Here is a 14,033-nt window from a genome sequence, read left to right on the forward strand (position 1 = left end):
GCGTGTGAAGCTGCGCTGCGTGAATCTGAGCGCGTGCGCGTCTCTACCCGGCTCAGCGTGCCGTCCAGCGGTTTGTACTCGGTCATGAACTCGTCCAGGAAGACTTTGAAGGTGTTGACCCACACTTTGACGGGAGACTCGCTCCAGTCCCTCTGCTCCTGTCGCATGGTCTTCTCCAGGATGTGCTCGAACAGAGCATGGAGGTCTTTGTAGCGGATACTTTTGCCATCGTCCATCTGTGGAGCACACGTTTCGCATCCAGCGTAACCATCAGCTGTCGCAAGAACTGTGACTCGCTGTGACTTTGTCCAACACTTACTGCCAGAGCTGTGAAGTACGAGTTGTAGATGTTCAGACGGAATTCCTTCAAAGCCTTTTTGAACACGACGTCCACCATGGTGTCCTTCTTGCTGTCGTCCGTGTCCAAGTCGTTGATCTGAAACGCGACATCGCCGTCGTCACATGTTCATCACGCGCTGAAACGCGGGCCCTTTTTGCCCCGTGGCGCTCGGCTCACCTTCTTTACCAGGAAGTCGTTCATGCTCCTGTAGTCGTTGGTGCAGGTGAGGATCTGCAGCGCGTCGTTCTGCCACTGAGCCGGTTCCAGGGCCACGCTGCTGATCTTCACGCTGCGCCGCCGCTTCACCTTGGGAGACGGCTCCTTGTTCTCCTTCAGCTCCCTGAACGCCAGCGTGGCGTCGGGGCTGCAGGGCGGCGACGTGTTCTCCAGACCTGCGGCGGGGACGCATTCAGGGGCTTTTCCTCCGTATGAAAGACGCGTCCACGTTCTGGACAACTCACCTTCACCCGGCAGAAGTCCACTTTCTCTGAACTCACGATCCCCAGCCTCAGTTCCACCGAGCAGCTTTTCTCTGGACGTCTTCTTTTCCCCATTCTTGGTTATGGGCCAAAAGCGCATCTTACGAACCCTGTGCAAGACACAACATCACAGCTGACAAACAGTCAAAGACACTGAGAAATGTTCCCCGCTGGAGAACAAACCTTCCGTCTTGCGAGCTCTTGTGCACTTTGCCCAGATCTCCTGAGGAGATGGTTTTCTCCTCAGAATGCGCGAGCTGAAACAACATGAGAGCGATTAAAGAGCAATGTTCATGACATACTTCATATGGATTAGTGTGTTAATATGAAGACTGCTTGACGCCAGTAGGGGGCGGCATCGCATCACCAGAGAGACTCAACGCTACAGCTGGGATATTAAAGAAATATGACAACAATATAAACAGAGGGAAGAATCTGTCAAAGAGGAGTTTGTGCTCAGCAACGATAGCGACTGGTGCTAAATGCTGGGAGAGGAAATAGAGTTACGCCACATGCAACCAGAAATCAATGTAGAGGAAGAACCTGTGCTGTGAAAGAGAAGCCAAACCATGTTAGAGAAGCCGTTGTTCGTTTCTAGGATTTGCTGAAGCTCAGCTGGACTTGGATTTGTGATGTGCATCGATCTACCTACAGCCACAGTCTGTGAAAAGCAGAGGGAACCGCGTTTGCAAGAGCCACGCTCCGTTACCATGTCTGAGTCACTGAAACAGGACTCCTCTAAGCCTGCGTCCACGGAGCTCTGTTTGAGCAGCGGCAGAGTGTACGAGTGACGGGGGCCGTCGTCACCGTAGTCGTCCTCGTCCGAACCGCCCCCCGCCGAGGGGCGAGTCAGGAAGTCGGAGCGGGTCCGGGCCATTCGGACTTTCTTTTTTTGGCCCAACCTGCCAACCTGGAGTTCACCAGAAGCGATAACAGTTTGTTTAAATCGTGCCTTTAACAGAGCTGTCGCTGTAAAACTGGAGCGCGTGGTCGGTGGACACGCGTCACGTCTCTAGTCTGAACAGAGGACGAGGTGCTTACATCCCGAGGCTTCGTTCCTTTGGGGAGCTTGGACACCGGTGAGGGCCCGTCTCTGGGGGAGGCCGGGCCTGTTTCTGCAGCGTCACTGTCAAACCTGATGGACAAACAATAAAGGAGATGACATTTTCCTGGGATGAAGAGAATCAAACGCTGGCGGTAACGGTTCAGTCGACCTCTCACCTTGTGAAGGACACTTTGTCTTTCGGGGAGAAGAAGATGCTGCCGGGCTGATGCTTTGCCGCCCCACCGAGCGCGGTGCCCTGGCTTCCTACTGGCTGCCTGGCCGCTCTCGCCCTGGTTCCTCCTTCGCGGGTCTCCAGGGTGAGCTTTGGGGCCCAGCCATCAGCAGGGGGTCTGCCCTCCTGCCGCCCTCTGGGAGCGGCTGGAGGGACAGGGGGAGGGGCGCTGCCGCGGACGTCTGCAGCCGGGGGAGAGAGCACCGCCGGGGCGTCGGAGTCCGACTGGGTTCTGGCATGAGGAACGGGCGCCGCAGGTCTCTCTATCAGCAGCGAACTGGGCCGACTGGGTTTGCTGGAGGCTGCGGACGCTCCAGCCTCTCGGCCGCTCCGCTGGCTCTGCTGGATGCTGCCCAGCGCTTCCTCCATGTGCTTGTTGAACATGGCTCTCCCACACTGAGTGAAGACCTTCCGCTGCTCCACCAGCACCTCCTTCTCCCGACGGATCTGCTCCATCATCTCCTCCTCCTCATTCAGCGGCTTCTGACTGGGCTGCTGCTCTTTCTCCTCATGCAGCCTCATCAGTTTCTCAATGAGGGAGAGGTCGGCCTGAGGCGCCGGAGCCTGGCCCGGGTTCTGCTGGGCCGCTGTGTGGGAGGGGCCAGCGTCGTCGAGCTCGTCACTGAGCGGCGTTTCTTTCTGCATGCTGATGACCACCACCACCGGTGGGCCGCGCGTGGACCCACGCATTGAGCCGCGCTCTTTGAAGGTTCTGGTGGAACCGGAGGTGGCTGCCTCAGGTTTGGGTTGAGGCTTTTCCGCAGCTTGAGATAGTGACGAGATGATCCCCTCGTTAGCGGGGACGTAGAAGGTCGGGAGGTAGTTATCGATCTTGGGCGGATGCTTTGGTGCAGAGGCCGCCGTCGGAGAGGCCCGGGTTCGGTCGCGGTCGCCTGGCGGGAAAACAGCCTCAGACGGTCCTGCCGGACGTGCTTCGGACGTGGAGCTCTCTGGAACGGCTGCCGCAGCGGGCTCCGGTTGTGAAGGGGTGGGGGAGCAGGGGTCCTCGATGTCCGTGCACTCCTCCTCGGCCTTGGGCGGCTCCACGTCGAGCAGCTCGAAGCTGCCTCTGGAGCTGTGGCTGTCGGGCGTGCTCTGCGGTGAGCAGAGAGGAGGGGTCGCCGCCGGCGCCAGCTCCACGGACCAGCGCCGCTCCTCCGACGGGGACGAGGCTCCGCCCCCGCTCGCCCGGACCTTCAGCAGCTCCAGGCTGAACTTGGCCTGCTCCAGCTCTCTCATGCGCCGGCTCTCTCTCTTGGCTCGTGTGTTTTTGAGGCCGGGCTCCTCCGCTCCTCTGAGCCGCTCCTCCACCAAGGCGGACGCCACAGCTGGAGCCTGCGCCTCAGAGGGGTCCTCGGGCCTCGAGGGATCTCCTGCTTCTGTCTCATGGCTGAGGTCTAACCCCATATTGGTCCGAGGCGGCTCCTCCTCCGGTGTGGGACTCACCTGGCCATTCTGCAGCAGCAGCAGTGTCTCCTGCTGCTGCTGCTCCCTCAGCTTTTCAAACCTGCAAATAAACAAGACATAAAGCTTAAATTAAAGTCCAACTTCGTCCTATTCTCACTGTCAAGATCCAACGAAGAGGAAATACTCCTATTGCATCGACTGCAAGTACAAACCAAAGTTAGAGTGTGACATTAAAACGCTGGCTTTGAGCAGCTCAGCTGATTGTAGAGCTGCTTTGTATTGGTCTGCTTGCGTAACGGCATGCTCTTACCACACTAAACCACCACCAAACACTGCAGCAGCTATGTGCAAAGATTAATCTGTTTTCCCACCAGCTCAATGAAAATCGAGCAGCCACCTGCTACAACGGCGAACCCTTTACACGTTAAACATTACTCAAACGGCCCAGGATCCCATTGCTCACCTGCGTCTGGCGAGGAACCCTCTGCTTCCTGCCTGTAGTTGCACCACGGCAGCGTAGAGCTGCAGGTAAGCCGCCCGGGCTCTGTGGCAGCGCCAGGCTGTCTGAATGAGCAGAGCCGCTCTGCAGCGCCGATGGAGCCGTGACCTCCACGCCCTCTGGAGCACCAGAGCAGCCTCCCTCCACACGCGGAGCCTCTCACGTTCCCTGTGCCCTCGCCAGTGAGCCTGCAGGCACACGGCCGCTTCCTCCGCCACCTTCGGGTCCTCGTCCTCCCTCTCCTCTTCGTTTACAGGCTTGTAGTGACGCCACCATTTCTGTATCGAAATCAATCGCATTATATTCAGAATACGGCAGCAGTGAATCAGAAAAGTCCAGGTTAAAAGTGAATTTCTCAGCTATAAATGTATTGTGCGTAGCTCAACAATAAGTAAATGCATCAAACCCAGACATAAACCCAGACGTGGAGCAGCATCTGTACCTGAATGCACGCGGCCGCCTCTCGCATCCTGACAAACTGCTTCCTCTCCAGCCGCGCTCTGAAGCGCCGCTGCAGCAGGACGATGAGCCGGATAACCTCCCCGTGGAGCAGAGCCCGCAGCCGCTGGCGCTCTGCCTCCCGCAGGAACACCTGCGGCAGGAACGGCCTTTAGCCGAGTCTGACACATGCCCACTCACGGTCCCCCAAAGGCAACCAGCGACGTGCTGGCAGGAATGTGAGGTATGATCCTCTAATTATATAGACAGGATCCCAGAGGCATCATTCTTCATTCATGCCGTGGACTCACTCCCACCAAATATGGGCTATTTATTTAAAGCCGGAAGACGCTTTATGGGACATGAAGCTTACAGATAACACGATGCTGTCATCTATAATGTGTGTAATTTAACCGTTTCATAAACCAATTTGGAGCCATTGAAATATATTAAATACGCCTAGAACCCTAAAATAGACAATGTCCCTAAGAGTCACTGTGACTAGTGATAAGTTTAATAAAGAGCTCTAAGACGCATGTCACATGAATCTCGGACCTCACACTCGCTACCAGCTCGTCAGCGCATTTAAAGTCAGGTAACGCAGGGCGGGTACCATGGTCTTCCCCACTTGGAAGCCGTCTGCGTCCAGTTGCAGCTGCTCCAAACACTGCTGGATGCCCTCTCTGCTGGCACACGTTCTGTCCGGCAGCAGCACGCAGAAGTGATGGACGAAGTCCTATGGGAGAGAAGGTTTACTGTCAAACGTTAAGGCCCGTGATGAAGCCGTCAGTTTTCCTGAAGCAGATTCCAGCGAAGGGCTGGTTTTAAAAATATAAAGTTTCTGCATCTTTTGAGCTGGTTCCAAAAAAAGTTGTCCAAATACACGTGGTTTTAGGTAAAAATACACGCTGTCCGTATTTTCAGAGGTTCATAAATATGCTGAACTCCCACTCTTCAAACTGAGGCCCATTGTCTGAATTCAATACACAGTGCACATGGGGCCGTAGGGGGTGGACAGGGAAACAGATGCTATGTTTATACAATTACCAACACGGGGAGCGTTTCAGAAACCTGAGGACAATGGAGACGCTCTGTTCCGAGGAGTTGGGAAACAGCAGAGTCCTCTGAAGTGATACCGTGCTCAAGATATTTCTCATTAGCGGTGACCGCAGCGCTAAATGTGTTTTCAGGGATTTCTCATAAACTGATGATATCTGGGGCGCAAAGTGTTTGAGTGAGCTCATCAAAACACTAAAGGCTGTGACCTACTGAGGAGGAAACAAGCGAACATAAAATGGATGAAGTGTATAATACAGGTAAAACCAAGGGCCACGTATCCACTGGTCTTTTATTCTTGTACGTTACCTTAAAGCTGTACTTGATGTTGTAGCCCGACTGGCGGATGCGCACCGTCTCCAGCATCCCCGTGTAGCGCAGCTGCCTCAGCACCAGGTTGTCGTTAAAGCGCAGGGGCAGCTGACGGACAGGAGGCGGAGGATGAGCAAACGGCGGATTCACATGGAACAAGATGCTCTCAAAAGGAAGGAACGCTCGGCGTGAACGTACTGTACCTTCTCAGCGTTGGAGCGGATGCATTTGACAAAATAAGGCTCAGACTGACCCAGAGTCTCCATCAGTTTATTCAGAGAGGCCTGAAGAATGAGACACCAAAACAAGACATCAACCACAGCCACAGAGACAAACTGGACGAGGCAGCGATCGGTCAGAATGAGCCGCGTCAGCTGTTGGTCGGCTGAAAGTCAAACACGCTGCAGGGAAATTACAGCCGCTGCAACAGGTCTGCGTCAGCACATGATAAACAAGTGGAGTACTTCCGTGTGTGTAAACACATGCACGTGTGTGTGTGTGTGTGTGATAGTTCAGCGGCAGCAGGAATTTCGTCTCCTCCTCCACCGCGGGAGATTAAAGCAATCAGCGCAGCGCAGGATGTGGGAAGTGAAGTCATCCACGCACTGGAGCCAGCGCTCGCTGCCAGAGGGGCCTCGGCGCTCGCCTCCTCAACAGCCGCGGCCCAAAGCAGGCTTTCAAGGAAACGGGGAAGGAAACGCCGCTTTCTACCAATGCAGCTTTTATCTCAGTTCCAGCTAAAAATAACCGAAGCCACGCAGAACGCGGTTCCAGGCGTTGGTCTCATTTATCTCACGCTCAGTCTTTAAACAAAAGGCCTAAAACACTCACACAACCACAATTCATGCACACTGGACCGCCGTTACTGGAGGACCCCCTGCTTCCACCACGTTCACAGCTGGAAGGCGGCTCCTGCCTCAGCAGAACCCGGCTCTGGTTCTGTTTGCGTGTGTCTGACCTGGAACTGTGCGCTGATGCTGGGGGGCTTCTTCTTCTTGTGGAGGTGCAGCAGGGACTTGGTGATGCGGTCGTGGAGCGTCAGGTTGCTCAGGTACTTCAGCGACTTGACGTTCAGTAAATGCTGCAGAGGAAGTCAGAGCTCTAAGTTTATCAGCGTCACAGCAGAATGTGCAGATGCTACGAAGGGCTTTAACGCTGTACCTTCGGCAGGAGGGGTCTCGATTTGTAGTTTTTGTTCCTCCTAAGAATAAAAAACAAACAGATTCAGGCCGTCGAGCACTAATCAACACATCTATGTTTTGTTCTTGTGAACAGGTGACAGGAACTCTTCCCATGATGATCATATCCCTGTCAATGAAGTAAAACTTTATTCATCCCTGTGGGGACATCCTCCTGGTGTCCACTGGGAGGTCAGAGACGGGGTCAGATTCACAGCAGGAATGTGGAGATCACTGAACGACACAGCAGTAAATGTCTGCTGGAGCCGAGTTTGAGCTCAGACATTTCACGTTAACAGAAAAAATCCCACCAAAATACGTTTTACACCTTCAAATCTGAATAAATAGAAACCGCTGCAGTGACATCAGTGTAAGAGAGGAGCGCTGCGTGTGTTCTGTTACTGACATCAGGATGTCGTGGGCTCGCTCCAGGAGTTTGCTGCTGGCAGAGCTGACGAAGACGCCGTCGTCCTCCGCCGCCGAGCTGCCGGACGGCAGGCGGCCGACGCGTCCGTTCCAGCCGCGACCCGGAGAAGCCCTTGGGTCAAAAGATACGCGTTACAGCCACAGCATGAGGACGGGGACGAGGCTGGAATGTGAGTGTGGCATTAAATAAAGCGGAAGGAAAGGAGACAGACAGCTACAGTACAGACGTCCCATCAGCCTCACAGGCCTATTAAATACACTGTGTTTGCATCTCTCTGGTTTTACAGTGACTTCAACACTGAAGTTCAATAAAGAGACTAAAGTGAAAAGTTTTGCATCTTGCAGAGAGGAATCCTACTTCGTTTGACTAATGAACAAAGCGTTTCAGTTCCAGTCTGGGGCGTAACACATGCTCAGATTGTTGTATGGAGGCAGATTAGAGCAAAGAGTATTACGTGTATTATTTTTAACTGCACTAATCTGTTGTGTATTTGTAAATGGGATCTTTTCCCAGAGGGAATGTGAGCAGCAGGTTCCTTTCTGTGCCTCCTAAGAGAACGTGGAGCTCAGGAGCCTCGCTTTAGACCTCAGGCCTCAAGGTGAAACCCAAGAACCCGCCCAGAACACAAATCAAAGCACAGGCTGCTCACGGTCAGAACCAAAAACCAGGATGAGGGCTTTCAGCGCGGAGGACGAGAGACAAACGACACGCATGTGGTGGAACAGAGGAGTCTGTCTTCTCTTTAACCTGCGTTAAAATGGAAACCAGGTGCAAACACGATGTCACATGTAAATGCATTTGTATGAAGGCCACCGATGAACCAGAGCGTCCCAGAGGAGCCGCACACAAACAACCACGGCATCACAATTAGCAGCAACAGGCCAACAGACTTGAGTCCTTTATGTGTGTCTTTGTTTCATGGTGTTGGGATCAGGTTTCATTCGATCGCCGCCACCGTTTGCCCGGTGGAGCTTTTACTGCTCCGTCCAGCAGACAGGCCCCGCGGGGCCCAGTATTTATCGCTCCCTGGGCGCTCCTCTCCCATGCATAGCTCTGACTTTACATCACAGCACAAGCAGCTGCTGGAGGTTCGGGGCTCTTCGTGTGCAGGACGAGTGCGTGTCAGCGAGAGACAGAGACACAACCGGGGCGGAGGCTGCAAATCACACCGAGGGGGTTTCAACAGCCCCACGCTGAGCCCCGTGTAACAAAAGCTGTCTTGTGTGAGAGGCTCTGTGCTGCCAGTCGTGGTCATGGGCTCCTAATCTCCAGCCCACCACTAATTAGGAGGTGGAGCGACACGGGGTCAGAACAGGCCGCCCGGTCGGTCCCACTGGGTTAAAAGGAGCAAGTGATCAGCAAACGCCTATAATTAGCATCTGTTTGTGTGTGCGATGTGTTTTCACGTTGCAGAAATAGAAGAATCCCACATGGATGCAAACACAGGAGCTTCGGGACGGACTGAAACAAAGCGAGCGTACCGTGGAGACCTGTCGTTGCCGGTGTTGCTGCCCTGCAGGTCCGACAGCGGCGAGCGCGGACTCCTCCTGGTCACACCTGATCACAAGAACACATGTTGGCGGCCAAAGACCACAAAACGCCTCCCTCCAGTGTTATTGGGCTGAGTTACGTGTCAGTGTGTGTCACTCGGGATCATTTAAGACTGAAACAGAGGCTTGTGAGGTTAATGGTGAGATTCTTGGTTAGTGTATTGTTACTGGCTACTGAAATGACCGTTAATCAACCTATTCTGCACGTCTTGTGTTGTCTCACCAAGTCAGACAGGCGGTAGTTACTGTTTGAATAGTCATTAGGTTAGATTCCCATTGCTAGTCACATGTCTGGGTTTGAGGTGAGCCACATTGTCCAGCTACAGTAAGTGTCCTATGAAACTACAGCCAATCAGCGACAGCGGGTGAAGTGAGCAAAGCCTACAGACTGTGAGAGGGGACGCGTCTCAGGTGGCTTTTCATTATACCGTTTGCAGTTTCATCACTCTGTACAACATGCTCTCTCTGATCTGGAGCTGTGGGTGGCAAAGAACAACAAGACAAACGCGAATGAGTGGGGTGAAATCTGGGATGAAGTAAGAGGTCTGTGCCGGCACCACACGTGGAGTTAGTGGTTGTGCTGTGAAGAGCGCTTCCATCCCATCACCGGCGCGTGGCGTCACTCAGGAGGCGTTTGTGTCCATCACAGCACAGTTCTACCCCCCGCACCCAGCAACGCACCTCCACGCACCCAGCAACGCACCTCCACGCACCCAGCAACGCACCTCCACGCACCCAGCAACGCACCTCCACGCACCCAGCAACGCACCTCCACGCACCCAGCAACGCACCTCCACGCACCCAGCAACGCACCTCCACGCACCCAGCAACGCACCTCCACGCACCCAGCAACGCACCTTCACGCACCCAGCAACGCACCTCCACACATCTCCACGCACCTCCACGCACCCAGCACACACCTCCATGCACCTCCACGCACCCAGCAACACACCTCCATGCACCTCCACGCACCCAGCAACACACCTCCACGCACCCAGCAACACACCTCCACGCACCCAGCAACACACCTCCATGCACCTCCACGCACCTCCACGCACCCAGCAACACACCTCCACGCACCCAGCAACACACCTCCATGCACCTCCATGCACCTCCACGCACCCAGCAACGCACCTCCACGCACCCAGCAACACACCTCCACGCACCTCCATGCACCTCCACGCACCCAGCAACACACCTCCACGCACCTCCACGTGAAAGCAAAGCCGACACACACCAACTGGTGTTACTGGTGTTTCCCACTGGCCCAGCGTTGGATAAAGCAGCAGCATGCGTCTCTGTACGAGCGGCGGCAGACGGTGAAGCGGACGCATGCAGGAGACAAACGGTTGAGGTGCACGTGAGAAGGCGAGAGGGAGACAGAGGGAGCAGAGACCAACAAGCATCTAGTCTAGTGAGCGCAGTGAGCTTCAAACCACAAAGTAGGACAGCGCAACTTTGTGAAGCTGAGGTTTTGCTTTTTGCATCATTTGCCTTTTGTTTTGAATTTGGTGCCAGTGCATTGGATGATGTTGGTCAGCTCGTCCCACAGTTTCCCGAGTCTCAGTCTAACACAGTAGGAGGAGCTACTGGGGTAATGGCAGCCTTACTGTAATTCTCCTCTTTGCATCTCTGCAGGATGGCTAAGCTTCTCTGATGCACAGGGTGCTGCAGAAAGCTAAAACTATCCACACTCTGAACAACTGCACAGGGAGCAGCATCATCATGCCCTTGGAGAAGCAAAACAAGACACACAGACGAGAGACAGAACAAACAAGGACAGAAAAAAGGGGAAAGAGAGAGAGAAATGACAGATTAGACAGTGAAGAAGGAAGGTCAGGAGATGCAGTCGTCTACTGGAGAGAACCTGGAGAGAAGGTGATTAACATTCACACTACGTCACTGGAGCTGGGTTTCCTCCCAAAGGCGCCTGCACACAACGTCTTCCGCAGGAGTTGCAGTAATTTAAGTCTGATTAAAAAGGCACAATTTAGCAGAAATCCCTAAGACGCGTCACAGGCTCCTTTGGTTGAGGTGAAACAGAAGGACGTCTGAAAGATATGCATCATCTACAAGTCATATTCAATGTGCAGGAAGAATGGAGGAGGTGCAGAGAACGTTTGACACGAGCAGCGCTGGGGGTTAATATCTACTACAGTACGCATCATATACAGCAAGAGTCAGATCTGAGGAAAGGGAGCATTCACGAGGAGCAACCGCTACTCTACAGTCGACTACGAGAGGAGGAACCGAGCTACGAGCGAGGAGCAAACGCTGGTGGAGAACCCACCGCTGCCGGGACTCACCCGTCTTCCTATGCTTGTGCCGCCCCCCGGCCTCTCTGAAGGCCACCAGGGCTCGGAAGTAGGCGCGGAGTACGGCCCAGCGGAAGGTGGCGGACGGGTCGATGCCGATGAGGCTGCAGATGAAGGCGTTCTTGCTGCTTTTCAGCAGAGCCACGATGTCCGGGCGCATGTGGTCCGTGTTCTTCTCCCGGAAATCCTGCGAGAGACGCAGGTCCCGGTTAGCGTGAGGCTGCTACGCTAACGTCCCGCGGGAAAGGACTCTTCAAAACACTAATGCAAAACCGGGCTTTGACAGAACATTCCTTGTACAACTTAACCCACTGGAGGTAAAAGGAAGTGCAGCACCCCAGCATCTTAGAGCTTTAATCTGAGCTCACTGTAAAAAGGATGAGTCACAAAAGGTCCCACTGACCTTGACGCCGTATTTGACCTTTCCAGCGTAGTGTCGAATAATGAAGGCCGGCTCCATGACGGCAGGAAATTCAATGTAGCTGTTCCCCTCATGCTGCCGCTTGAACTTGTCCAACAACGTCTGGTTGGTGGCTTGAGGGAAACTAAGGAGACGGGTGAGAGAAGAACAAGGGACGAGAACGATGCTTTAACGTAAAAACACAGCATTTACCACGAAGCTCCGTCAAGTCAGTGTTTAAAGTTTCCAGCTACGCGCTGCAGAATAAATCTGAATGACGGTGTTTGACAGATCCTGAACCCTTTATCCAAACAGAACATTGTGAACTAAAGGCATTCATTTTTCCACCAGTTTCTAACCCACTATTTATAGCAGAAGACGGGGCCAGTTAACACTATCTCGACAGAATGAGGATTATTATTTCCATTCTGTCCTTTAGTAGCAATCCTGCAGAACGTCAACAGGAGCGGCAGAAGAAAGGGACACCGGGGGTTTCAGAACGGGCTGAAATCCGAGCGCAGCCATGGGCCGGAACCTCCCAGCTTCTGAGTGGGAGGAATTTAGGCTGGGTCCGAGTGGAGAAGGAACCACAGCCAGAACCTGAAAGACAGGGACTCACTTGCACTCCTCGTCCAGCAGGTGGAACAGCGCCGTGGGCTTCTTGCTGATCAGGTTGATGCAGCCTGTGTTGTCGATGTAGTCGATATTTCGCCAGGTGATGCCCTCCGCCCTGTACTCCTCCTGCAGGGACGGACTCAGCGTTAGTCCCGCTCTCCGCTTACAGCTGACACCCAAAGCTGCATAGCATTAAAGAGGGCGCTGTGGAGTCAGTTTTAGGGCACCTGGCATCAAACAGCCTCTGTGTTCCCTTAATAATACTACAGCAATTAAAGGCATCATCAGGAGCAGACAACCGGTCCCGTGGGTCACAGTGATGTCATCTCACAGTGAAGTGTCTGGTATGTGTGTTGCACGGCCTCGTGGTGGTTTAATAATGACAGAAGCATCCAGAGAATTCCTCGGTGCTCATCATCGTACATGTTATTTTCCTGCGTTGCTGGGAAAGAGGTTTAACCGACAAAGACCTTGATCCAGGGACGATTTAATAAGACACGCAGGCATCTTTGTTCTCCTGCGCTCCTCACCTCTGACCGCTTCTAGAATGAAGTTCCTTCCAGCTGCTGCTCAGTGCAGCGCCACCTCTCGCTCTCTGCAGCTCATCTGCAGCTGGACACGCGTTCTGTAACACATTCCTGCTCTTCTCAGCGCCTCGGAGTTATTGTTGCGCCTTCTCCACACAAACATCCACCATCCATCATGTGAACAGCTTCATCCTCGCATGGGTCATGAGTGCTGGAGCCCATCCCAGCCGTCGCTGGGCCAGAGGACGGCTCCGTACAAACAGTCCAGAACTATTCTGTTCAACTAAACAAAACATGACGGACTGGAGGCCTTCGGCTCCAGCCGTTCGGACCCTACATGGATCAGAACACAGCAGCAGCGAGCCACAGCCCGGTAAACAGCGGAGGAGGCCGGCTTTAGTAACGCCTCATCACTGATCCTGCGAGAGGCCGAAGCGTCTAATGTTCTGTGTGACAGACGGCTGCTGACTCATCAGTTTCGTTCTCCCAGAGGAAGAACAGGCGACTTCAGACGTCTGAAGGTTCAGCTTCAGCTTCTGGTGACTGTTTGTCTGTACGTCGTATCCAACGTTGACTCGCCTCGTTCAGAATTTAACTCGACAATGGAGGGAGTGTGTCGCCAGACGCTCAGGGGGAATTCGTCTGAACCAAACTGGCAGCACTTGTTAGTGGAAGAAGCATTTAACTCTTAAATGGGTAACAATTATTATCATGAGGCATGTAGTGATACGACTCCACCAAACTCATTCATTCCTACTGAGCGTGTGTCAGATCAGATGAATGAAAGCGCAAACAGCACACGCCATCAGAGGGAACGCAGGTACTACACTCTGCAGCCTTCATTTCCCAAGGACGCGTTTATGGGATATCACACATGTATCAAGCTCTTTGTTTGTGAACTCGTTTAGGTTCAAACTGAAGGTGTTTTTCCTTTTGCTTCCTGCAGCGACATGTGGTCGCTCTGAAGTAACGGTCTGATGTGACGGCTTTTCCCTCCAAGCGCAACCAGGTCCTTCAAGTCTCATCTTGTGACATAAATCCTCAGCAGTGACAAGTCGTGACACCTTTACGGCGGCGAAATGAGAGAGGCTTTGGCAGCAGCTGCCTGAGAGGCCGCGGCGGCGTAATTCACAGGCCGCGGTAAACACAATGTTTAAGGTAACGGCTTTCATCCAACCTGGGAGCGGCCTTTGAAGTTAATCAGCTTACTTAA

General features: G+C 53.7%; 1 protein-coding gene across 8 annotated transcripts in view; it reads right to left on the reverse strand.

Moving 5' to 3' along the window:
• Positions 1–14,033, reverse strand: part of myo9aa (myosin IXAa) — a 49,448-nt gene that overhangs the window by 4,488 nt on the left and 30,927 nt on the right. For 3 of the 8 annotated variants that reach the window (XM_029143727.3, XM_029143729.3, XM_029143724.3), the window contains 22 exons: positions 12,298–12,419; positions 11,682–11,823; positions 11,270–11,465; positions 10,574–10,693; positions 9,392–9,439; positions 8,895–8,970; positions 7,393–7,524; positions 6,970–7,009; positions 6,767–6,889; positions 6,012–6,092; positions 5,806–5,916; positions 5,054–5,176; positions 4,445–4,594; positions 3,967–4,280; positions 2,041–3,603; positions 1,861–1,954; positions 1,529–1,729; positions 1,003–1,076; positions 802–929; positions 518–732; positions 320–436; positions 48–236 (listed from right to left, as the gene is read on the reverse strand). In XM_029143727.3, the coding sequence (XP_028999560.1) occupies positions 48–236; positions 320–436; positions 518–732; positions 802–929; positions 1,003–1,076; positions 1,529–1,729; positions 1,861–1,954; positions 2,041–3,603; positions 3,967–4,280; positions 4,445–4,594; positions 5,054–5,176; positions 5,806–5,916; positions 6,012–6,092; positions 6,767–6,889; positions 6,970–7,009; positions 7,393–7,524; positions 8,895–8,970; positions 9,392–9,439; positions 10,574–10,693; positions 11,270–11,465; positions 11,682–11,823; positions 12,298–12,419 (4,359 nt within the window). The remainder of the gene's footprint in view (positions 1–47; positions 237–319; positions 437–517; positions 733–801; positions 930–1,002; positions 1,077–1,528; positions 1,730–1,860; positions 1,955–2,040; positions 3,604–3,966; positions 4,281–4,444; positions 4,595–5,053; positions 5,177–5,805; positions 5,917–6,011; positions 6,093–6,766; positions 6,890–6,969; positions 7,010–7,392; positions 7,525–8,894; positions 8,971–9,391; positions 9,440–10,573; positions 10,694–11,269; positions 11,466–11,681; positions 11,824–12,297; positions 12,420–14,033) is intronic. The other 5 variants (XM_055507243.1, XM_029143728.3, XM_041069942.2 and 2 more) reach the window with 4 other exon arrangements.

Source organism: Betta splendens, chromosome 3 (genome assembly GCF_900634795.4).
Source record: "Betta splendens chromosome 3, fBetSpl5.4, whole genome shotgun sequence".
Classification (NCBI taxonomy): Eukaryota; Metazoa; Chordata; class Actinopteri; order Anabantiformes; family Osphronemidae; genus Betta; species Betta splendens.